This window comes from Ceratotherium simum, chromosome 38, assembly GCF_057802395.1.
Source record: "Ceratotherium simum simum isolate JZ-2026a chromosome 38, ASM5780239v1, whole genome shotgun sequence".
In the NCBI taxonomy this organism is placed as follows: Eukaryota; Metazoa; Chordata; class Mammalia; order Perissodactyla; family Rhinocerotidae; genus Ceratotherium; species Ceratotherium simum.
The window spans coordinates 7,606,014-7,632,894 of record NC_141937.1 but is presented as its reverse complement, the minus strand read 5'-3'; the positions used below and the strand labels follow the sequence as shown (position 1 = coordinate 7,632,894).

General features: G+C 40.8%; 1 protein-coding gene across 1 annotated transcript in view; it reads right to left on the bottom strand.

The window, feature by feature from the left end:
• PRKN (parkin RBR E3 ubiquitin protein ligase) overlaps window positions 1-26,881 on the bottom strand; it is a 1,259,401-nt gene that overhangs the window by 27,790 nt on the left and 1,204,730 nt on the right. Inside the window, exon 10 of the mRNA XM_014795395.2 lies at window positions 9,454-9,537. Coding sequence (XP_014650881.2) covers window positions 9,454-9,537 — 84 coding nt within the window. The remainder of the gene's footprint in view (window positions 1-9,453; window positions 9,538-26,881) is intronic.

The window sequence follows — 26,881 nt, the reverse complement described above, 5'->3', positions numbered from 1 at the left end:
GAATAATCCGGCCAGTTGACAGCCAGCCTCTGTCACTGGCCACACCAGTGCTGGTTCAATGGACTCCTGAATGGAGCAATCACGGTGGCAAGATGGCAGCTCTACGTGGATCCTACAGCTTAGGCTTCCACTCACCAAGGCTGATGTAGCTACTGCCACTGCCGATGTCCAACCTGTCAGTGACACTGAGTCCCTAGTGTGGCACATCCTTCAAGGAGAACAGTCAGCGAATTGATGTCAAGTTGATTACATTGACACCCTAGAAGAGGTAAAAATTCCATCCTCACAGGAATTTACTCCTATTCTGGGTATGGGTTTGCCTTTCTAGATAGCACTATCATCTGAAGGCTTACAGGATCCCGCATAACATTGCATTAAACCAAAGAAACCCACTTACCAGCAAAGAATGTGTCACAGAGGGCACATAACTATGGTGTACTCTGGTCCTATCACATGTCATACCATCCAGAAGCTGCTGATCTGGTAAGAGTGATGGACCCACCTTTCAAGATGCAGCTGGAGATAAACTGTGAGATGAGGGGCTATCCTTCAAGATAAAATTTACACCCTAAACCAATAACCCCTTTATGAGACTGTACCTCCAATAGGTAGAATACAATGGTTCAGGAATCAAGGGGTAGAAGCAGGAAGGGCCCCACTTATTACTCTCAGTGATCCACTTGGGAATTTGTGCTCTCTATCTATGCAGCTCTGAGCCTTGCAGATATAGAGGCCCTGGTTTCCACAGGAAAACACTTCTACCAGGGAACACATCAAGAATTCTATTAAACTTCAAGCTACAGCTGCCATATGGTCACTTTATGCTCTGTTTACCCAGAGACTGGCAGGCAAAGAAAAGTTTGTTTGTTGGCAGGTTTTTGATTACTGATTCAATCTCCTTAGTAGTAATTAGTCTGTTAAGATTTTCTATTTCTTCATGGCTCAGTCTTGGTAGGTTGTATGTTTCTAGGAATGTACCCATTTCATCTAGGTTGTCCAATTTGTTCGTGTACAATTGTTCATAGTAGCTGTCATGTCTTATCAGTCGTAAATTCTTATCAGTTGTAATGTTACCTCTTTCATTTCTGATTTTATTCATTTGAGTCCTCTTTTTTTTCTTGGTAAATCTAGCTAAAGCCTTGTCTGTTTTTTCAAAAAAAACAGCTCTTAGTTTTATTGATTTTTTTCTATTATCTTTTTAGTCTCTATTTCATTTCTTTCCACTCTGATCTTGTTATTTCTTTTCTTCTACTAACTTTGGACTTAGTTTGTTCTTTTTCTAGTTCCTTGAGGCATAAAGTTAGGTTGTTTACTTGAGATTTTTCTTTTTTCTGTAGGTGTTTAGCTTATAAATTTCCCTCTTAGAATTGCTTTTGTGCATCCCATAAGTCTTGGTATGTTGTATTTTCATTTTCATTTGTCTCAAGATATTTTTTGATTTCTCTTTTGATTTCTTCTTTGACTCATTGGTTGTTCAGGAGCATGTAGTTTAACCTCCACATGCTTGTAAGTTTTCCAACTTTTCTCTGGTTGTTGACTTATAGTTTCACACCATTGTGGTTGAAAAAGATGCTTGATATGAATTCAATCTTCTTAAATTTCCTAAGTTTTATGCTGTGGCCTAACATATGATCTATCCTGGAGAATATTCCATGTGTGCTTGAGAAGAAGGTGTATTCTGTTGCTGTTGGATGGACTGTTCTGTATATGTCTGTTAGGTCCATCTGATCTAACGTGTAGCTTAAGTCCAATGTTTCCTTATTGATTTTCTGTCTGGATAATGTATCCATTGCTGAAAGTGGGGTACTGAAGCCCCTTGCTATTATTGTATTGCTGTCTATTTGTCTTTTCAGGTCTGTTCATGTTTGCTTTATATATTTAGATGCCTCTAGGTTGGGTGCATAAATATTTACTAATGTTATATCCTCTTGATGAATTTATCTCTTTATCATTATGTAATGACCTTCTTTGTCTCTTGTTACAGTGTTTGGCTTAAAGTCTATTTCCTCTGATACATCTATGGCTACCCCTGCTTTCTTTTCAGTTTCCATTTGTGTAGAAAATCTTTTTTTTCCATCCCTTCACTTTTACATCTATGTGTGTCCTTAAAGCTGAGGTAAGTCTCTTGTAGGCAGCATATAGTTGGGGCTTATTTTTTTTTTTTTTCATTCAATCAGCCACTCTATGCCGTTTGATTGGAGAATTTAGTTCATTAACATTTAAAGTAATTATCAATAGGTATGGACTTACTGTTGCCGTTTTGTTAATTGTTTTCTGGTTGTTCTGTAATTCTTTTGTTCTTTTCTTCCTCTCATGCTCTATTCCTTTGTGATTTGATGATTTTCTGTACGGATATGCTTTGAGCCCTTTCCCTTTCTCTTTTGTATTTCTACTATAGGCTTTTGCTTTGTGGTTACCATGAGGCTTACATGAAACATCTTATATTTATAACAGTCAATTTTAAGCCAATAATAACTTAACTTCTCACATATAGAAAAGACCTCCCCCACACACATTTTATGTTTTTGGTGTCACAATTTGCATCTTTTTACATTGCACATCCATTAACAAATTGTTGTAGTTATAGTTATTTTTCATACTTTTTTCTTTTGACTTTCATACTAGAGTTAGAAGTAATTTACTCTCCAATATTATAACATTAGAGTATTCTGAATTTAACTATATATTTACCTTTACCAGTGAGTTTTAAACTTTCATACATTTTCCTGTTACTAACAGCCTGTTACTAACATCCTTTCCTGTAACTAGCATCCTTTTGTTTCAGCTTGAAGAACTCCCTTTAACATTCTTGAAAGGCCAGTCTAGTGGTGATGAACTCGTTCAGCTTTTGTTTGTCTGCAAAACCCTTGATCTCTCCTTCAGTTGTAAAGGACAACTTTGCTGGGTAAAGTATTCTTGTTTGGAGGTTTTTTCCTTTCAGCACTTTGAAGATATCATTCTACTCTCTTCTGGTCTGCAAAGTTTCTGCTGGAAAATCTGCAAATAGTCTTAGGGAGGTTCCCTTGTACAGAACAAGTTGCCTTTCTCCTGCTGCTTTTAAGATTCTCTTCTTTTCTTTAACTTTTTTTTTTTGTGAGGAAGACTGGCCCTGAGCTAACATCTGCCAATCCTCCTCTTTTTGCTGAGGAAGACTGGTCCTGGCCTAATGTCCGTACCCACCTGCCTCTACTTTATATGGGATGCTGCCACAGCATGGCTTGACAAGTGGTGCATCGGTGCGTGCCCAGGATCTGAAGTGGTGAACCTTGGGCCGCTGCAGTAGAGCGTGCACACTTAACTGCTTGCGCCACCGGGCCAGCCCCTTTTCTTTAACTTTTGACAATTTAATTATAAGGTGTTTCAGGGTGGTCTCTTTGGATTCATCTTATTTGGAATATTTTGGGCTTCCTGGATCTGGATGTCTGTTTCTTTCCTCAGATTAGGAAAGTTTTCAGCCATTATTTCTTTGAGTAAGCTTTCTGCCCCTTTCTCTCTTTCTTCACCTTCTACAATCCCTGTAATGAGAATATTGGTTGGCTTGATGGTGTCCCATGAGTCCTTTACACTATCTTCACTGTTTTGCATTCTTTTTTCTGTTTGCTTCTCTGACTAGATGAATTCTACTACTCTGTCTTCAAGTTTGCTGATTCTTCTGCTTCATCTAGTCTTCTGTTGAATCCTTCTATTGAATTTTTTAGTTCAGTTATTGTATTCTTCAGTTCCGTGATTTCTGTTTGGTACGTTTTAATATTTCCTATCTCTTTGTTGAAATTCTCATTTTGTTCATGCATTGCTCTCTCAACTTGGTGAGACTCTTTAAGACAGTTATTTTGAACTCTCTATCAGATAAATCACTTATCTCCATTTCATTAGAATCTGTCCCTGGAGATTTATCTTGTTTTGTTTGGAACGTATTCTTCTGTTTCTTCATTTTCCTTGTCTCTCTTGGTTTGGTGTTGGTTTCTGTGCACTAGATAAAACAGCCACTTCTCCCAGTCTTGACAGAGTGGTCTTGTGTAGAAGATGAAACTCATTGATCAGCCTGGCTAAGCTCTTGGTTGTCTCTCAAACTTTTGTGATTGCCCAAGCTGCCTTCTTTGTTCTTAGTGGCTCTCAGTAGTTGAGCATATGCCAAGGCCTGTCAGTCTTCCAAAGGGGAGGATCTCAGTCAGCACCCAGATGCAGGCTGGTTGGAAGCCAGATCCTCAGGCAGCAGCTGGGAAAGTATATTGTTAGGCTCCTTCCAGGGAGAAACTAAGAGATGGGTGTTTTTGCCTGCTCCCTCTCTGCTGGGCCTGGGTATATATCCGTGAGGGGTTGGGGTGGTGCTCCTGGGCCCATTAAGAACTGTTTCTTTGTTGCTACAGTCCTGTGGGGCTCGTGAATGCAAACCCCTTTGGCTATTAGAACCAGGTGATCCAGGGGCCCATTCCTCCTGTGGCAGCCACAAAAGCTGGGATGCCAGATGTGTGTACAACCTCTTCTTAGGGTGATACTGGAGACTTGGTTCTATTATTGGAGTGGGTTGAGGGGAGAAGGCAGGAGAGGTGTCTGCTTCTTCCTTGATCTGTCGGGTGGATCGCAGCCAGCTCCTAGCTGCCTGCTAAATTAGAAGCCTGGCCTTCAGGTGGCAGCTTTTAAAGTATTTAGACAAACTCCTTTCAAGAAAAGATAGGAGATAGGCATTTTTTGTCTGTTCCCTCTGCCATGAGCCCTGGGGGGATAGCCAGTTAAGAATGGCTTCTTTGCTTGCTACAGTCCTGTGGGACTCATGAATGGAAGCCTTTTTGGCTATCAGAGCCAGGCTATCAGATCTATCAGATCAGAGACCTGTCCCTTTGGCAGCAGCCATATAAAAGCTGGGATGCAGACACATGCACAAGCTCTTTCCAGGGAGATACTAGTGGCCTGTAGCAGATTGGAGGGAGAAGGTGGGAGAGATGTCTTCTGGATGCTCCAGTCCTTGGGGAGGATTGCAGCCAGCCCCTAGTACCTGCTAAATTAAAAGCCTGGCCAGTAGCTTTCAAAGTATGCAAAAAAACCCACTTTCATAGAAAGACTGGGAGATGGATGATTTTGCCTGCTCCCTCTGTGCTTAGCCTGGGGGTATACAGCCTTCGCGAGTGCTTGTGTACCTGTTAAGAAATGCTTCTTTGTTTACTAGAGTTTCGTAGGTCTCATGGACACAAGCATCATTGGTTTTCAGAGGTAGGAGTTTTGGGAACCAGTCTGTCTGGTGGGACTCTTAACAGTTGGGGTGCTAGAAGTGGGGTCCAAACCCTTCCCTCCTCCAGAAGCTGGGAGTTGTGAGTTCCCTCCCAATTGTTTCTCACTGAGCCAGGGTGGGGTTTAAGGTGAGAGTCCCTCTTAGCTTTTCCTACCCATATTTTCTCATTCTTCTGACACGTAGGAGTCACTCAGCTAGTTTCTGCATCTCTTTCAGAGAGAATTGCTCTGTGTGTAGCTGTACATTTGATGTGTCTGTGGGATGAGGGGAGCTCAGGAGCCTCCTCTGTTACCATCTTGCAGATATTCCTCCTCACCCATTCTTGTAGGGTGCTTTTCCAGCTTCATGGTGAGGAGGGAAGTGTGGGGATGAAGGAGGGAGTTGTCTGTCATTCATTCAACAGACATTTAATGAGTACCTACTATGTGCTAGGTTCTGGGGGTTATAAAGACAAAACAGGTACAAACCTTGCACTAACAAGCTCAAAATCTTAGTGAAGAAACAGAGAAACAATATTTCAGTGTGATGAATGTATAACAGAAGTATGGACAGTTGTCCGAGGGCTTAGAGGAGGTAGTGGGGTGGGCAGGCAGCTTTAGGAAGGAGGTGACATATGATCTGGGTCTTGAAGGTTGAGTAGGAGCTTGGTAGGGAGGGATAGGCAAGCTCCTCTTAGACATGGTAGATTTATTATTTAGGGAGAGCAGTCACTGTTCCCAAACTACCTTGATTAGGATTAGCCACTGAAAATGATTTTCTGTGTGGCTTTAGATAGCACCATTAAAAATCTGGAAGTCTCAGTTTGCCTTCCTGTTGAAGAGGGAGACTCACATCAACTATTTGGAACCACTGGGAGAATGAATCGATTCAGTGTGGTTTGCAAGAGCAAGTGTTTACTTATTAGAAAGCCTCCAGGGGGACTATGTGGAAGGAGACGGAACACGGGGAGGAGAACACCAGGCAAGAACAAGAGGAAGCAAATGGAACTGGACTCTCATTAGCCAGTGATGGATTGATCTTCTGCCACGGATTTCCCAAACTCCCAGCAGTTTCAACATAAGGCTTGTTCAATATTTTAAAACCAATTTAAAACCAATTTTTGAGTTTGCTTTCTTTAAAAAAATTATTGCATTAATCAAAAAATGCATTAAGTTTAGGGTCAAGCAGCCTAACTGATGGAAAAGGCCTGATTGGGCCCTGGGAGACATGGGCTTGCCTGGCTGGATAATGTCGTATCAAAGATCAGAAAGCTCTCAGCTTTAAGGGGAGAACAGTGGAGAGGAGCCAGAAATGCTGAAAGGGAAAGCCTTACAAGTGAACTGAATTGAAAGGAAATGTGAAGAGGGCTAATGAGGGTATTTTGTTAGTATTAGCAAAATTCAGACAAGAGGATGCATCTGAAGCCTTCAGTTCTGGGGGGTGAGGAGGGCTGTAATTAGATTTTTATTGTTAGATGTGTGGGGTGCCGTCCTTTCAGAGATTTCAGGTCAGTGAATTGCAGAGGTCATCCACCTGAGATTACTGCCATTTGAGAGGAATGCAGGGAACAGGAAATAAACTGGCTCTATTAAAATAAAAACCCTTTATTCTCTTACCAAATGGAAGTGGGTCTTTTAGTTTGATGAACTAGCTTGTTTCGTTCATCCCTTTTCATGTCCAAGAGTAGCCATGGTTGAAATAAGGAAACTTTGGAGACTTGGTAAATTAGCCTATCGAGAATATACTGGTTATTCTGTATTCTTTTCCCTCCTCTGCTCTGCACCTGGAAGGCTGAATCCATGGGCTGTGTCCCTAGGATCCCTTGTGGCTGGTGTTCTCTTGGGTGTGGCCAATGGAGACATTAGGAAGAGATCAGAGGGTGGGAGAGAGATGTCAAGTTGTTCATCCTCACTCCCTTCCTGCTTTGGGCCCACTTTTGGCAATGCTGGACCCTCCATGATTACATCTCCTGTCACGAGGCCCCACCCCCACAGCCCCAGCTCAGGGGGTTATTCTCTGTGCAAAGCCATTTCCTCCTCTTGTCCTTTCAGGCCTAGGGTGGTCATGGCCCCCCCGGATGCTGGACTCCGAGGCCCTCCACATTGTTGTGGGTTCTTGTGACCCTACCCCACCGTGGTACATCTTCCCTTCAATTAAAATCTCTTCACGCGCCCATCTGAGTAGGATTCTCTCTCCCGTGGAACCCTGAATGAATCAGAGACTTAGGAAACATGGCAGAAAAAACCCCCAAGTAGTTGCCTTCTGTTCTCAGGCAGTGGACCAGCAGACTTTTCCGGTTTGGTTGGTCAATTTGCTTTGTTTTCAAATAAGAGGAATATGAGGTTGGCCCAGAAATCAGGAGCTTGAGGCAGGAAGAAGCCTCATTTGAGGGAGGTCTTGTTGTAGGGCTGTCTCTCCTTGAATTCTTTCTTTAATAACCTTGTCCTGAATTAACCATTCCTCTGCTAGAATGTTCTTTATCATGCCTATCCTGCTGTGATCTTGAAAAACTCTGACCCACCTTCCATGACTTCCAGGGAAGTGTTATACAAAGCTATATATTTGCTAAACGTTGGTTTAGCATATTACTATCATTATTTATTTTCCTATAAGTCTCCCCTATAGCTCTCCTATGAGCCTCTGAAGAGAAATATACTTATCTGCATTTTTCCAGCAGGATGCCTGGCCCATACAAATGCTCCATTTAATGTCTGCTAATTGATGGTGTTTGCAGAAAAGGCTCCTGGGTACTGGGCATCTCTGCTTAAGGCCAGCTCTAACTTTCTTTCTCCCATTGTTCTGAATTGAATATTAAGGTTTTAACGACTTTTTTTTTTTTTTTTTAATTTGGGATACCTCAGTCTTTAACACCAAGGTTGGTTGTTTCCTCTTGAATGAGGAATGAAGGGGATTACTGGGTGGGTCAGGTGTCTAGACAGCTTTAGGTTAAGCAATGCTCTTCTTCACCTTACTGCTATTGTTTTCAAATGAAAAGATGTTAGGGTATCACTTCTTGGAAGCCTTTGTCCATGTTTGTGATCATAAGGGCAGAGGGATGTAAGTTTCTAGACCAACCCCATTTCCCGGAGCCCCAGGCTTTACCCTTCTGGGCTACAGTGATCCTGAAGCGGGGGTGGGGGGGGTCTCAGGGTCATTACTATTCCTGACATCAGTACCCAGTGAGCTCCCATTTGAAAGTTCCTGAGTGAAAATAAAATCAACAGAAAGAGCACTTGCTGCCTTTGCTATAGACATGGCAATTAATTCCTAAATCTCCCAATATGCTCATGGCCAATATTTTAGGAGCTGATGAGAAAACCTGAATTCACTAATTATGTTTATTTAGTTATGCTAATACTGAGCAAATACATCCACAGAATACCTTACAGGGATACAATTCCTTCTGCTCTGATTTTAGAGCATTCAGATATTTAAAATTCTCTCCTGTAAAATTAAAATGTTCTGGAATTTCTATGTCTATTTATGAGGTTCCTGTCCATAAAATGACTAAAGGATTTATCTGAGTAGATTTGTTGTTTAAACCCTGTTAACATCTCTATCAGGAGAAAAATAATGAGTACATTCATCAGCTCTGCTGACGTTTTTACTCCTTTCCCCTAAGGTTTGGTTGATCATAATTAATAAATAAGAGAAAACATATTTGCATTTCCCTAAGCCTGCTACAGCACATCAGAGAGCAAGGCTCAGTAAACACGTTCTTTACCTAATCAAGACTGGAATATGGTTGAGCAAAGTTCATGATTCTGATATATATCATAACAGTGATATCCTTGCATCATACAATACTTCTATCATTTCATTCATGGAGATAGTTTTCACCAAAGAGTCTAAGCAAAGGCACTTTTGAAAAAAATAAATGCAGAGTCAGTAGTATTGATTTCTCTGATTTAGAGGTTGTTAAATTGTTTTCTTTCTCCTCTAAAGACTCCTCTGATCAAGGTATGTTCTTATCCCTATTCCATATACCTCTGGGGAAAAACTACCATGGAAGTACTGACACATCCCAAATGGCCATTGGGACATCTATAGCTCTACCCTGAGGACGGGATTGATTCTGGAAGGACTGTGATGGAGGAGAATCCACAGACAGCCCTATTCCCACGGCTGGAGGTCACCAGTCTATTCCTGTTTGTTCGGAGTGGAACCCTCAGTGACCTCCAGGAAACAGCTCTTGTCTCCCACCCATATCCCGAACCCGGCTTTGAGGAAGGCAGAGGGCACTTTACCTGAGTGACTGCTCCTGAGGCTTCAAATAGGGCGTTGCATTCACCTTCGTGGTACGCTTCCTTACAGTCCCGGCAGAAGACGAACTGCAGCAGAAAACACACATGTTAGAGATGGGCTTGCTGGTGCATTTGGCCAGAATGTGTTTTTCCTTTTCTAAGCTCATTATATTTCTGCCTCTGACTTGGGTGATGGTTTCTGTGCCACATTACTTTTTGCAAAGAGAAATAAAATTATATTTTGATGGAATTGTTCACTCTTTTCTAAAGAATGTTTCAAGCATTCTAGCAGGGTTTCAAAGAGGAATGAGTCACATTTTCTTTCTTCAAGATGTTTCTAGTCTAGCAGAAGAAACAGTAATGCAAATAAATACCTGTAGTAAAGTGTTATTGGTGTTAGAATATGAAGAAAACAATTTCATTCAAGAATTTCAAATTGAATATTTGTTTACATAGAGGATTTATATGTCCATGTTAACTGACTTATTTTTGTATTGAAAGCCTGTCATGGAAAGAAGAACTGGGCTGTTATGGGCTGAATTGCGTGCCCCACAAATTCATATGTTGAAGTGTTTTTCTTTTGCTCAAAATATAAATTTTTTTTATTTTTATTTTTTATTGAGGCATAATTGATGTACAGCATTACATTAGTTTCAGTTGTACAACATAATGATTCGATATTTGTATATATTGTGAAATGATCAACACAATAAGTCTAATTAACATCAGTCACCATACATAGTTACAGAATATTTTTTTTCTTGTTATGAGAACTTTTAAGTTCTACTCTATTAGCTACTTTCAAATATGCAATATAGTATTATTAACTATAGTTACCATGCTGTATATTACATCCTTATGAGTTATTTATTTTATAACTGGAAGTTTGCACCTTTTAACGTTCTTCACCCATTTCACCCACTCCCCATCCCCTGCCTCTGGAAACCAAATATCTATTCTCTGTACCTATGAGCTTGGTTTTTAGTTTTCATTTTTTTTTTTTTAGATTCTACACATAAGTAAGATCATATGGTATTTGTCTTTCTCTGTCTGACTTATTTCACTTAGCATAGTGTCCTCAAGGTCCATCCATGTTGTTGCAAATGGCGAGATTTCATTCTTTTGTATGGTTGAATAATATTCCATTGTGTATAATATACATATTATATATGCCATATATATATATGCCACATTTTTTTTATCCATATCTTGGCTATTGTAAATAATGCTGCAATGAACAAGGGAGTGCATATATGTTTTTGAGTTAGAGTTTTCATTTTCTTTGGATAAATACCCAGAAGTGTAATTCCTGGATCATATTGTAGTTCTAATTTTTTTTTTTTTGAGGAAGATTGGCCCTGAGCTAACATCTGTTGCCAATCTTCCTCTTTTTCTTTTTTCTCCTCAAAGCCCCAGTACATAGTTGTATACCCTAGTTGTAGGTCCTTCCAGTTTTTCTATGTGGGACGTCACCACAGCACGGCTTGGTGAGCGGTGAGTAGGTCCGTGCCCAGGATCCAAACCGGCAAACCCCAGGCTGCCGAAGTGGAATGCATGAACTTAACTGCTATACCATTGGGCTGGCCATTATTTTTAATTTTTTGAGGAACCTCCCTACTGTTTTCCATAGTGGCTGCACCAAGTTGCATTCCCACCAACAATGAACAAAGGTTCCCTTTTCTCCACATCCTCACCAACTCATGTTGTTATGTTTTTGATAATAGCCATTCTAACAGATGTGAGATTATATCTCATTGTGGTTTTAACTTGTATTTCCCTGATGATTAGTGATGTTGAGCATCTTTTCATGTACCTGTTGGCCATCTGAATGTCCTTGGAAAAATGTCTGTTCAGATCCTCTCCCCAGTTTTTAATCAAATTGTATGGTTTTTTGCTATTGAGTTGTATGAGTTCTTCATATATTTTGGATATTAACCCCTTATCAGATATATGATTTGCAAATATTTTCTCCCACTCAGCCTTTCTAGGTTGCCTTTCCATTTTGTTGATGATTTCCTTTGCTGTGTAGAATCTTGTTAGTTTGATGTAGTCCCACTTGTTTACTTTTGCTTTTGTTTCCCTTGCTTTTCATGTCAAATCCAAAAAAATCATCATCAAGACCAATGTCAAGGAGGTTACTGTCTATGTTTTCTTCTAGGAGTTTTACGATTTCAGGTCTCAAATTCAAGTTTTTAATCCATTTTAAGTGAATTTTTGTGTATGGTATAAGAGCGTAGTCTAGTTTCATTCTTTTGTATATGGCTGTTCAGTTTTCCCAACATCATTTTTGAAGAGATTTTTCTTTCCCCATTATATATTATTCATTCTTTTGTTGTAAATTAATTGACCACACACGCATGGGTTAATATCTGGGCTCTCTATTTTGTTCCATTGATCTATGTGTCTGTTTTCATGCCAATACCATACTGTTTTGATTACTATAGCTTTGTAATATAGTTTGAAATTGGGAAGTGTGGTGCCTCCAGCTTTGTTATTCTTTCCCAAAATTGCTTTTACTATTTGGGGTTTTTTGTGGTTCCATATAAATTTTAGGATTGTTTGTTCTATTTCTGTAAAAAATGCCATTGAAATTTTGATAGGGATTGCACTGAATCTGTAGATTGCTTTGGGTAAGATGGACATTTTAACTATTAATTCTTCCAATCCATGAGCATGAAATATATTTCCTTTTATATATGTCTTCTTCAATTTCTTTCATCAATGTCTTATAGTTTTCAGTGTACAGGTCTTTCACTTTATAATGGAAAAACTCAGTTTTTTCCTTCGCATGTAGGAAAAAAATCAGTTCTACTGTGTTTTTCTCCAATGAGTCTCCTTTACTACTCACACAGAACACTACTTCTGATGCTCTGGTCACTGAATGTGTGTGGGTTTTCCCCACAACAAGCCCATCTCTGACACCAGCTGGGTGTCCTACAATTTAACTCAATTCTATCACTATCTACCCAGAGATGGCATCCGATCTTACAGGTAAGGGCTCAGTCCCACAAGGCTTGCCCCCCCAACCCCAACTTTAGACACCAGTTGCAAGTTCTAGTTATCACCTGTGCTTCTGACTGATGGGCTACAGATTGAAGGTTCCAATGACCCCCTCCTCAGTTTCGATTAATTTGCTAGAGTGGCTCACAGAACTCAGGGAAACACTTACGTTCACCAGCTTATTAAAGGACATGGTCAAGGATACAGATGAACAGCCAGATGAAGGGATACACAGAGAGAGGTCTGGGAGGGTCTCAAGTACAGGAACTTCTCTTTCCATGGACTTGGGGTACGTCACCCTCCCAGTGGGGATGTGTTCGCCAATCTGGAAGCTCTCTGAACCCTGTACTATTGAGATTTTATGGTGGCGTCCTCACGTAGGCATGATCAATTATTAACTCTGTATCTAGCCCCTCTCCACTCCCTGGAGGATGAGGGGTGGGGCTGCAAATTCTAAGCTTCTAATCATGGCTTAATCTTTCTGGTGACTAGCCCCCATCCAGGAGCCATTCAGGAGCCCATCCAGAGTCAACAGAACAAAAGATGCTCCTGGTGCTCTTATCATTTAGGAATTTACAAGGGTTCCTGTGCCAGGAACTGGGGGCAGGGACCAATATACATTTTCTATTATCTCACACACCTCCTCGGTTACATTTACTCCTAGGTATTTTATTCTTTTCGATACAATTGTAAATGGGATTTTTTTCCCCTTAATTTCTCTTTCTGATAGTTTGTTATTAGTGTATAGAAGACAACAGATTTCTGCATATTGAATTTGAATCCTGCAATTTTACTGAATTCATTTACTAGTTCTAACAGTTTTTTGGCGGAGTCTTTAGGGTTTTCTATATATACTATCATGTCATCTTCAAATAGTGACAGTTTTACTTCTTCCTTTCCAATTTGGATGTCTTTTATTTTCTTTTTCTTGCCTAATTGCTCTAGCTAGGAATTCCAATACTATGTTGAATAAAAGTAGTGAGAGTGGGCATCCTTGTCTTTTTCTGATTTTAGAGGAAAAGCATTCAGCTTTTCACCATGGAGTATGTTGTTAGCTGTGGGCTTGCCATATATGGCCTTTATTATGTTGAGGTACATTCCCTCTATATACAGTTTGTTGAGAGTTTTTATCATAAAATGATGTTGAGTTTTGTCAAATGCTTTTTCTGCATCTATTGAGATGATCATATGATTTTTATCCCTCATTTTGTTAACATGATGTATAATAATCATTGATTTGCAGATGTTGGACCATCCTTGCAACCCTGGAATAAATCTCACTTGATCATGGTGTATGATCCTTCTAATGTATTGTTGAATCCAGTTTGCTAACATTTTGTTGAGGATTTTTGCATCTATATTTATCAGGAATATTGGTCTTTAATTTTCTTTTCTTGTGTTGTCCTTGTCTGGTTTTGGTATCAGGGTAATGCTGGCCTCATAAAATGAGTTTGGAAATGTTCCCTCCTCTTCTATTTTTTGGAAGAGTTTGAGAAGGATTGGTATTAATTCTTCTTTGAATGTTTGGTAGAATTCATCAGTGAAGCTATCTAGTCCCGGACTTTTGTCTGTTGGGAGGTTTTTGATTACTGATTCAATCTCCTTATGGGTTATTAATATGTTCAGATGTTCTGTTTCTTCATGATTCAGTCTTGGTAGGTTGTATGTTTCTAGGAATTTATCCATTTGTTCTAGGTTGTTGAATGTGTTGGCATATAATTGTTCATAGTAGTCTCTTATGATCCTTTGTTTTTCTTTGGTATCAGTATTAACATCCTTTTCATTTCTGATTTTATTTATTTGAGTCCTCTCTCTTTTTTTCTTGGTGAGTCTAGCTAAAGGTTTGTCAATCATATGTTGAGGTCTTAACTCCCAGTACCTCAGAATGTGACTGTATTTGAATATAGAGGTTTAAGTTGGTAAGTAAGGTATAATGAGGTCATCAGGATGGGTCCTAATCCAGTATGACTGGTGTCCTTATAAGGGGAGATTAGGACACGGACAACAGATAGACAGAGAGACAACCATGTGAGGACACAATGAGAAGGCAGCCACCTTCAAGACAAGGAGAGAGGGCTCAGAAGAAACGAACCCTGCCAACACCTTGATCTCAGACTTTCAGCCTCCAGGAAGGTGAGAAAATAAATTTCTGTTGTTTAAACCACCCAGACTGTGGTACTTTGTTATGGCAGCCACAGGAAGCTAATCCATGGGCTGAAGTTGATCTTCTCATTTAGGCGATAGTGCTCCTTTTAGCATTCATACACCACAGAATTGAAGAGACCCAAGGGATCAACTGCCCCCCACCCTTCATCTTACAGAGAAGGAAGCTGAAAAAGTGCATGCTGAAAAAGGAAGTTGTTCCACTATCATCTGGAATCATTGGGCCCCTCCAGAACATACTTCAGCATCACCAGCCATGCTCTAGAGGTTGCTGTAGTGGCTGAGGGTGTGGGCTCTGCAGTCCCACACATGGGATTTGAGTCCTCATCCCATCACCTGCCAACCGAGACACCTTAGGAAAGCTACCTTGGCGCCTGTGCCTCAGTTTCCCTCTCTGAAAAACCAGGATCACAATAACTATCTCATGTGACCATTGTGAGAAGTTTGTGAGACAACACATGCAAACTGGCTACAACCTCACCTGGCACACAATATGCCAGCCAGGGACTATTTTTCTCCTACTTCATTTCACAGCTGAAGGAGTTGCTTCACGAGAAAACAGGTTCCCTTCAACAAAAATTTCTTTTACTAGTTGGGGAGCAACATCTCACAGCAGAAACTGTATTCAGAGATGTTCTAGCACAGAAGAGAGCACGGTCCACGAGTAGGGTGTGTGGGCGATGGTGGTGGTTTAGAGCATAGGCCCAGAATGATCTGATATTCTTCCCATTGAGAGGTGGGCTCTATGTCCCGTCTGCTTAAATATGAATGTGCTGACTGCTTGACCAACAGCACATGGCAGAAATGATGGTGTGCCACCTTCTGGGCCCAGGCCTGAAGAAACTGGCAGCTTCCACTTCCTGTCTCTTGGGATACTTGTTTTTGAAGCCCAGCCACCCATGGGGAGGCTCACGTGAAGAAGAACTGAGCCCCTGGCCAACAGCCCTGGCTGAGCTTTTAGCAGACAGCCATCACCAACTTGCCAGACACGTATCTGAGCCATATTTCAAGTGGATCTTCCAGCCCCTGGATAAGCTGCCCCAGCTGACCCCAGGTGGAACAGAGACAAACTATCCTCACAGGACTCTGCCCAAAATACAGGCTTGGGGGCAAAAACAAAATAAAGCAAAACAAGAACAAGATTGTCACTTTTTTAAATACTTAAGTTTTGGGGTTTTTTAACACAGCAATCGATAACTGATATAGTAATGGCACTGAATATCTGGAAGACTCAAAAAAGTTCCAGAGGTTAACATTCCCAAATTAATATTCTATAGTATAAGCCAGAAATTTAGCTCAGTTTTGCTTAAGGTAAGACTAATTCAAAGTAATAAACAAAACCATGAAAACAGGATATGGAAAAAACCAGCTTTATCCCAAAATACATCACCAATCCTCCTTGCCTCAAAAAGAACAGCCCATCCAAGACATTTTTCCCCTTCATGTTGTCTTCACCACATAAACAGATTTCCCTCCTTCCCCATGTCCAATTTCTTGTTTTAGCAACTCATCTGAAAATTATTTTAATCTCAGGGCATAAAGGTAAGTATTTTATAAGGAAAAGGCCTCTTCTACTGTGGAAAATTAATAAAAGAAACCTTAACTAAACTGTAGTCGGGAAGGCCTGTAGTGGGAGCTCTCGTGCCTATCAAACATTGTCAACTACACCAAACAGGAAGAGAGAGATGCTTCCATCTTGGACAGGAAGTACAAGTACTTTACTAATGAAGGAAGATTTCTCTCCCCACCTGACAACAGCCCAACCAATGAGAAACGCCGCAGCTCAGCCAATGAGAAGCTGTTGCCACCCTGAACTGTTACTTTCCCCCAATGGACTTTCCTTTAGAACAACCCTTCCATACTCCCCCTTTTTCTCTATAAAAGCAGCTCCCCTCCATTCTTTTCCAGATTTGCCTATGGTTTGCCATAGCATGTACATCCCAAATTGCAATTCTCTTGGCTATTCCTAAATAAACTCATTTTGCGATAAAATAACAGGTAAATTTGCTTTTAAGTTGACACTACAAATATGCTGCAAACTATCGTCTAGCCAGCCCTTTAGAGTCTCATAGTCTTATTATTTCTTCTCACAGCAAAGACACTAAACACAAGTTTTGTGGGATATAAACTTTATTTAAAGGTTCAGGTTGGTGGGAGAGGTGTCAATATGTCCTTACACAAACCTTCAATACCACCAAGTTTTAATTTCTGACATTTTTATTTTCCCTGAACTGAAAGCTAATCCAGTGAATAGTGAACGAATTGGGTCCTAGAGTTTCCCCTTAAGTTTTTTTTTGTTTTTTTTTTTACCTTATCTGCTCATTGGGTTTGCCTCAGAACCATCACTCTGCCCTTACATGCTATGTTGAAAAAAACGTGGACTGTGTGGTTCAGTCACTGAGAAGAGCTCACGATGTGATTTCACATCACTGCTTTCTATGGAAGCAAGTCTGATCTCTCGGCGTGACAGGGAAAACGCTTCACATCTTATTAGCTAGTGGATGAGATATAAAATCAGTTTCATGGTAGAAGAACACCCTGGAGGTTGATCAGTTTGTCAGAATAAATAGGCCTTTCCTGACACAAAGACATTAAATTCTCTTTCACATTGGTACTACAAAGAATTCACCATAAAAAAATAACAGAAGAGAAAGAGCATATAAAAATTAAACCCTCACCGTTTCAGGATGGCAAAAGGCAAGCAAGAGCTGCAAGAATACACTAGTGATAATTTAACATTAATGCACTTGTTAATTTGCTATTCAGAGAGTATAACTTTAATCTAGATACATCATGCAGTGGGCTTCCTAGTTAAATAACTCGAATCTGTCTCATACAAAGCAGGGAAATACCTCGAAGCTCTGATTTGATCTTGGAAATATTCAAGTTTTTGATCATGTTATCCAGAACTCAAGACTGTCAAGCAGGTGCTTGTACAAATGCTTAGGCCTTCAGTTCCCAAACTGTGCACCAACGAGCCCTGGGGTGCCACAACAAACTCACAGTGGGATATTTTAAGTTTTTGAGGAAAACACAGTGATACTCAACGTCTGTTGGACACTGTGTGAATTACTAACTCAAGACAGTTCATGGTGTTATTGTAGACTGTGCTACCCTCCTTTTGATGACATCATATCTTGCAAAGCTGGGTTTTTGGAGGTTACTGTGATAAAAAAGACAACTACTATGTGAACATCTATTTGGAAGAGGAAATGTCATTAACTAAGAATGAAATAAAAATATTTTTTCTTTCAATTTATATGCACTGTTTTTTCAAATGACTATTAAGTTGTTAAGACATTAATTATTATTATGTTATTTGGACCTAAATATTTAATAAACAGAACTGTTAGGTATTTCTTTTGGCCTAGAAGCACCATGAAAAACTTACTAAGCTGCTAAGGGCATGGTGAACAGAGGAAGTTTGGGGAACTCTGGCTTAGGCAGATACAAAACTCCTTAAGATAATGTTTTGGGTCTATTGCAAACACTCCCAGTGGCACAGATATTTCAAGAGAACTTGAGGAGAAAACAGATCTGGATCCAACATTTTTGCATTCACTCTGCTGACCTGCATGTCTCCTATCTGGGGCACATGGATCTTGCTTAACCAATTAACCAATAATGTAGAATGCTGCAATTTACTCAGGGACTTTATTAATTAACTGTGGTCTCCCATTTGCTGAGGCTCTCTTGAGATGCCTTGTGAGTAAATACTAGCTGAATGAAAGAGACTACCATACATTTATATAATATAATTTTCCCGGATTATTTTATTTTGAGATAGATCTGACAGATGCCACCAGTTTCCATAGTTTTTTTTTTTTTTTTTTTATAATTTTTTTTTTTTTTTCCCCCCAAAGCCCCAGTAGATAGTTGTGTGTCATAGCTGCACATTCTTCTAGTTGCTGTATGTGGGACGCGGCCTCAGCATGGCCGGAGAAGCAGCGCGTCGGTGCGCGCCCGGGATCCGAACCCGGGTCGCCAGCAGTGGAGCACGCTCACTTAACCACCAAGCCACGGGGCCGGCCCTCCATAGTTTTTTTTTGAAGAATTTTTTAAAGCCTTTTAAAAATTATAAAAGTAATACAAACTTATTCTATTGGTTCTCTAAACTCTACCCCCTTGTTAGATTTGATTAGAAAGCAATATATATGGACTATATTATCTTAACTCCTGTGATGTTAGTTTTATGTGTCAACTTAGCTAGACTGTAGTTCCCAGTTATTCAATCAAACATTGATCTAGGTGTTTCTGTGAAAGTATTTTGTAGTCCTATAAGGACTATAATCAGTTTACCTGAAGGAAGAGAAATGACCCTAGATAATCTGAGTGGGCCTGATTCAATCAATTGAAAGGTTTTAAGAGCAGGAGTGAGGCTTCTCCAACAAGAAGACAGTCCATCTGTGGACAACAGCTTCAGGCTGTGCCTGAGAGTTCCAGCCTTCCCTTCCTGGTAGCCTGTCCTATGGATTTAGGACTTGTCTAGCCAGCCCCACAATCACATAAGCCAATTCCTTACAATCAGTCTCTCTCTGTATATATAGATATAGATATACCAATATATAGATAGATATATCTATATCTATTTATATTTCTATAGATCTATGGGGACAGCTGAGCGTGTCTATATATCTATATCTATATTATATCTATGTCCATATCTATGTCTATATCCTTCTTCATCTATATGTCTATGTCTATGTCTATGTCTATGTTTATATCTATCTATATCTATATCTATATCTATATCTATATCTATATCTATATCTATATCTATATCATCTATATCTATATCTATCTATCTCCTACTGGTTCTGACTCTCTGGTGGAACCCTGGAGGATACAGCTCAGCTCCTATGGAAAACATTTTACTAGATCAGTTTACTTTTACTAGGTCAGTTAGTCTTTTGCAAAAGGACTGATGTAAAAAACAACTATTTGGGGGCCGGCCCCGTGGCTTGGCGGTTAAGTGCGCGCACTCCGCTACTGGCGGCCCGGGTTTGGATCCCGGGCGTGCACCGAGGCACAGCTTCTCTGGCCATGCTGAGGCCGCGTCCCACATACAGCAACTAGAAGGATGTGCAACTATGACATACAACTATCTACTGGGGCTTGGGGGGAAAAAAAGGAGGAGGATTGGCACTAGATCTTAGCTCAGAGCTGGTCTTCCTCAGCAAAAAGAGGAGGATTGGCATGGATGTTAGCTCAGGGCTGATCTGCCTCACAGAAACAAAAAAACAAAAAAACAAAACAAAACAAAAAACAACTATTTGACTTTTCCATGTTATTTGCAAAATTGTAGTTCAGATCTCTTTCCATGCTTGTTTTTAATCCCAAGTACCCACAGGACTATTTGTCTTAGAATTCAACACCAGGAACAAGTGAATCACTCCCAATAGGATGATTGTTTGCCTTTATTTGACAATGAACATGGTGATCCAATACACTTTTCCCTTTGGATTGGCTGCCTGGGAGATTAGTGCCAAACTTTTCATTTAACTGTAGGAATTAGCTTATCCTGGGTGCCTAAGTTGAGGTAGACAATTTTAAAACAACTATTTAATAAAGAATAAGTTCAATAAGACAAACGTTTTTTTCCTAATAAGTGACAGCCAAACTGTTCTTACCATTCAAGTCATATTTTTTCTTTGCAATTAATATGTGTTGAGTATTTACTTTTAGGATGAAAAAAATCTTGGACCTGGACAACATATAAAATATATATTGTAAAACATGAAATCATATAGTGATATTTACATTTTTAAAAATAAGATATAATTTAAGTGTTTAAAAGTAAAGCCTTGAAGTCAGGGAGACCTGGAGTCAGAGGCCTTTCTCCATCATTTATTATCTGTGTGATCCTAGCATCTCTTTGCTTTAGTTTTTTGCATCTGTAAAGAAGAAATAGTAAGATCATAAATATTAAACACTGTTTCTGGCACAAAGTAAACACGATAAATGTTTTTCTCATAGACTTACGATGCTTTATAAGCAATAAAATTCTATAGAACAGTGAGATGATAGTACAGCATCTTGTTAATTAAAGCAATTCCCAGGACATTGATAATAACTTGTTATGTGAAGGTCTTGAGTGAAACTGAGGACCTCCAAGGAAATGCCAAGCTTGTCACCTCCCCAGAACTGCTGCACAGAAAGGTATGCTGGCCTCACTTTGCTTCTATACGTGCAGAGGTATCATCACTGTCAATCCCCTTAGACAAGCCTGTACTGCCACACAGCTATATGAATTGCACATCACGTTTATCATTCAATATCATGTCAGTAGAGACATCATTGATTGATGTTTGAGTTGATTTCCCATATGCCTGTAATGGACACATTCAAAAGGATATGTATGTATATTTTCTCTTTGGAAATATGAAAAGGAATCAAATGAACAGCGTCCAATGCAATCAGAACATTCAAGTGGCTGCTGATCAATAAAGTTGAGAGCCAGTCAGTATCTACAAGTGATGACCCTCAAAATGAGAGTTTGATCCCTAAAGCTGAATGATCCCTATATGAAAGCCCAAATTTCTTTGTGCCTGTTTTCTGTCACGACAGCATCTATGATAAAAGTGTTTTATTATGTGCCATTTATTTTTTCTTCCACATTTGTGAAGTTCCATGTTAAAAGAACAGGAGAGAATCAAATACCATCTCAGGACCCCTTACTATAGTCAAGGGAAACATCAAAACCATGAAGCATGCATTCGTATTTCTTTGGGAACGGATGAAATATTTTTCTTTTAAGTGTATGACTTTCCAGAAGATGGCAGCAGTGATATATAAGATTCAGCCTCAGCGTGTTAAAAATAGTATATCAAAGAGTAAGGCTCCCCATGGGGTCACCAGCCGCTGATACATGCAAAACTCGTTCTGACAAGACAGTGCCACAGGACAGAAATGGTGTTAGATTATAATGCACTAAAACACAATTTTGAAAAGAAGAAAGTCAGGTTATTTCCTTTCAAGTACACAACATCCTAAAATCACAGAATCTCATGGTGGGAAGCAATCTTAAACTGTGCCATGCTCTAAATGCAAACAGACTAAGACAATCTTTTACATGTAATCTCCAAATGGCTAAAAATAAATAATTTTAAGGAGGCTGAATATAGCTCAGTAGCTGATTTCTTTTGTATCTTTCAAATTCTATACTAATCGTCAGGGATGGTTAAACAATGCCATCTAGATTCCCACAAAACACTGTGACAACTATTGCCTCTCCACTCCATCCCCCAAATTATTTTTGTTTTAGGTTTCCTACCATAAAAAGGTCTTTACTTTCCTTGCTTTAATTTCCATTCACGGGAGCTCTTAAAAGAACTCCGAAAATTCCCTTTTCCTACACCATCATCTGTCTCATCAAGTACAGGTATGTACGCATTCAATCTTTCAGTTGTACAGAGTCTTAATTTATACACCCACTGTGAGTACAATCTAGTGGAAAACTTTATTATCATCTGTCTCAGGGACCTATTGGAGAAGATGAGCTCCCACAATGGAGAGACCATATCCGCCAGCTTGTGTTCAACAGAGCTGACCTCAGAACCTCCAATTAAAAGAGGTGCCTAATAAGTGCTCCAAACAGTGAGGGTGGTGCTCCTGGTGATAGTTCTGCTGCGATCTGAACTGTCCTGTCTATAATTTATAGACAAAGATATTTAAATTTATTTCCCACTTCAAAATATTTATAGTTTTTTAAACTTAAAAATGTTTATTGGCCATTTATTTCTCCTTTTCTGGAACAGCTTTAGTGAGATATAATTCACATAATCATGGGTTTTAAAAAATAGTTTCTGTCTTTTTTGAGTGGATAATACATGCACACAGCACAAATTCAAAATGTGCAAAATGAATATAGTGAAAAATAAGTTTCTTTTCTTCCTCGATCAGCTACAACACTTCCCCGAGATAATCACTGTCACCTGTTTGTATCTTTTCAGAAGTTTTTTATGCATTCAAATATCTTTATCTATGCTATTTTAAGACAAAAATTGGTATATAAAATATTGCATTATGGTCTTGTGCTCTGCATCTTGCTTTTTCATTTAATACATTTGTAGATTGCTCTCTCTCTGCATGTTGAGCAGCCTCATTCTTTCTAAACAGCTGCACAATATTCCAGTTGATAGATGTCCCTCAATTCATGTAAGCAGCCCCCTGTGGATGAGCATTAGTCATCTGCAATATTTCATCATTATAAACAAAGCCGCAGAGAATGTCCTTCTCCATAGGTCATTTTGCACGTGTGAAAGGAAATCTGTAGGAGAAATTTCTAGAAATGAAATAGCTGGGTTGAAGGGCATGTGGAGTTTAAAGTTTGGTTGCTTTTGTGAACCTGCTCTCCATGGAGGATGTGCTGGTCCGACGCTCACCAGCAAGTGTGTGAAGGTCTGGTCCCCTCTCCTTCCCTCCCCAGCATGCTGTGTCACCAGTGATGGCCTTTGTTAAACAACAGCAAGAAAAGAATCTCAAATAAATCACAGCACTTTTGCTAAGACCTTCTTTATCCAAGCTGTATCACCACGGAAACACATTCCTGGCCAAAGAAATAACTCCGAGGCACTTTTGAGTCTCGTCTATACAGCTGAACTAGGGTCACGAGTGGCCTGTGGTCGGCCCCCACCTTCATTTCCCTGCTCCTCATGCCTGGGTTCTGTGACAAGGCGCACGGAGCCTGTCGTCTCCTTGTTCAGACTGGCCTGAATTTGGCCCTCTTGTGGGAAAAGGACTTTAAGTGAACTTTAGCTTGGTGGCTTTAAATACTGACAGCCAATAAATTGGAAGTCCAGGTTAGAGAGGAGGAAGCAGGAGACAAGGGAGCATCGAGTTCACTCACCCACGCTGCGTCCTGGGCCTTAACTCGGAGCAGAATAGTCTCAGCATCTCTGGCCAGGAATCGCCCACGACAGCAAAGAGCTGGGGGACCCTGGGGCAGCTGTGACAGGCATGATTTATGGCAGCCCTCCTCTCTCCCTAATCCCCCCACTTCCTTGCTTACTTCCTCTTTGCTGTGACCATTTTAAAGAATGGTTCCTGTGGGGACGGTCCCCACCTTCACCCACAACATTCCCAGCTCTCGCCTTCACTTCATGACCTCCTTTGTTTCCAGAGGCTAAAGTAGGGACCCTTGTAAGCAACTGATGATAATGCTCACACCATCCATGCTCGTCTAAACTAGCATCTTGGAGAGCACACTTCTGTATCTAACCGAAAATTCCCTTTCACATCTTGCAAGGCCGGCTCAATTTCGTTTTAAAATCAGCATTTTCCAGGCCTTATGGAGCACTTGGCTCCTTCCAGAAATGGAGCACTGGTGACAGTATCAAATTCAACATCACTTTCAAATATTGCCATTCATTAGTGGACCCATTCAAATATTGCCATTAATTAGCGAACATGTTTGAATATGGCCATTCATTAACAAAACGCACAGCATATGTCTTCTATAATTTTTAACTGGTCTCTAATCCTTGTGACCTTATCATTTACAATCTGTAGCAAGGCACTAGACTCTGTAAAAATGATTACACTACACCAGTCAAAATGTGAAATCCATGCCATATGGCAGTCTGAGCCCAATTTGTCCCATGCGCCCATGGGCATCCTTCTGCTCTCCAGCATAGCAGGGGAGACTAAACGCTTCCCTTGAACACCTGGGCCCAACCCCAGGCAGGATCAGCTTTGGAAAGGGGCCAGCCACTTTGGTAGCACCCCCACTGGCACATCTTAGAGACTTCTGTCTTTGGAGGTTTTGCAACTTGTCAATGATCAATCAATCAACAAATCAAAAGTAGATACCAAACCTCTATTGTGTGTTGAGCAGTTTCACGGTGCCTTGGGAGCACACTGGTTCCTCCCCTCTCCCCACAGCCTCAGCCAAAAAGGTCAGGGTATATTTCTCTCAAGTACTGTCTCTTTCTTATATACCTCTATTAAATGTTTGTCCCTCTATATGAACTATTCTCGATTATCTGCTCTTCTAAACAGAGAGGATTTGGATCTCATTCATCTTTGTTTTCCCAAGATCCAGTGTCTGGAACATAGAAGGTGATCAATGTCTGTTTACTGCGTGCCAGGTGCCTAGCTCAAGGAGCTTACAACTCAGCTGGGGAGACAATGCTTACTGAAAACAAAAGAGCTGGAGGGCAATATCATACAATCTACAATCACATGCTGAATTATCTGCACGATGCAAATCTGCAGAAACCTACAGATGAGAGATCAGGTGGGTTGGGGTTGGTGGAAGTGGCATTTGCTTTTCTGCCCTTTGCATTCCATTCCCTTCTCAGGCGGCGGTTCTAATGTCAGTCCTCATCCATCACCTCTGCTGACAGCGCCTGACCTCCCTCCTAAGCTGCATGCTGCCTGTTGCATGTTTCCGTTTGGATAGGTTGCAGTTACTTCAAATTCAATCAACTCAAATTCCATGTGATTATTGCAGGATTGTTGGAGGAAAAGAATACTGGGATAAAAGTTTCCCTATAACACTCAGGGTTAACTTGAGTGGCAAAGACTAAGGGACAGAGGAGGCCGGAGACCCCTGCAGTTCCCTGAACAGGCCCTGCTCACCTGTGGGACCTCACCTTCCCAGAGATGCCCCTCCTCTAGTCCTGCCTTTACATGCTCAGCACAGACCTCAGATTCTCCCAGAAGCCGATCCTGCACCTCCCAGTTTGAGGAGGACCTCTCCTGTGTCCCCGACAGTGTGTGTGTGGGTCTTGATCATACAGAACCCACAGCAGTGTATTTTTATTATCTGTTCACCTTAGCATCTTCCTCCCTAGCCAGTAAGCCTCATGAAGGCAGAGGTCACCTCAATCCTATTTATATCGCCAAGCCTAACAGAGCAGTTGTCACACAGGCAGGAATGGACAAACATCTGTAGAATGAACGGGCAGTGCGAGCTAGAAAATTCTAAACCTCTGAGGAGTGTGAGGATAGCGTAGTGTCAGGACCAGCCACGAGAATGAGAAGGTGGCCCAGGGAACAGGAGGAATGAGACTGAGACATTCAGAAAGGCAGAGTTCTTCGTGACCTTTGAACCCACAATTTTGGTCCAATGATGTAATTATTAGCCAGATTCAGAGGCTAAGGTCACAGGGATGATGGAGTAGAGAAGGCCTCATGACAGAGGAATCTGAATTGATTTGAAAATGGAAAAAGAAGAGAAAAAGAGAAAATGAAGATGCTAGAAAGAGAGAGGGTAGGAGTGGGAGGAAAGCCCTCAAGAAAGTCAAGGCCAGGGAAACTCACATACTCTCAAAGGATTATGGTTTAAAAGGAGGAGGGCTGGTTTTTCAGGCTTGCAGGAAGGCAGGACCCTGGGACAGCAATATGCTGATGAGAAGATTGTCTGAAGGAGACTACACCTGATTAGGGCAATACCAGCTATTAATCTTCTGGACTCAAGGGGAAGAGGAGAATTAAGGATCCGGGAGGCCTGGAATCGTCATTGTCAATCAGGAGATGACACATGAGCCAGGCTGATGTGACAGCACTAACTTCTGTTTCCCTGCCACTTAAAATGTGGCCTCCAGACCAGCAGCATCAGTGTCCCCTGAAAGCTTGTTAGAAAAGCAGAAGCTCAGGCCCCCACAAGAAGTGCTGAATCACAATCTGCATTTAACACGATCCCTGGCGACTTGTGTGCACACTGCAGTGTAGAAGCACTGTTCTAGCGCATTCATTCAACCAAAATTTACTGAGCACACACACTGTGTGCCAGGTGTCCTGCGGGTATACAAAGATGTATAAGATGTAATTCCCAGTCTCATATGAGTCACAGTTCACCCCTCCATCATTCCCTCCCTCCGTCTACCCAGCACTCCCTCATTCAACAAGTATTTATTGAGAATGCACTATGTCTGGGTACCATGCTAGGCAATGCGGATGGTAACATGTTGGGCATTCTTCTTGACTTCACTGAGTTTACATTTAGCTGTGTCCTAACTTTCATGGTGGACAAGGTTCTGGGGGAGTACAGGGTGTGAGCACCCACTAACCTGGGCTGTCAGGCTCATTGCCAAGAGGAAGGGGAGGGTAAACTGAGCTGCAATTGAGTTTGGGCCAAATGATAGGCCCCCAAATAGTGTTAATTCCAGTGTTTGGACAGTGCAAGTGCTGGGGGCATTCAGGAGAAGGATGGCTCTTTTTACTCTGGACTACTGAGCTGGAGGTGCTGAGGAGAGGCAGGAGAAGTGGCTCCCAGGCGTGGGGTGAGGACCGGAGCTAGAGCGAGGGTCAGGGCTGGAGGTGT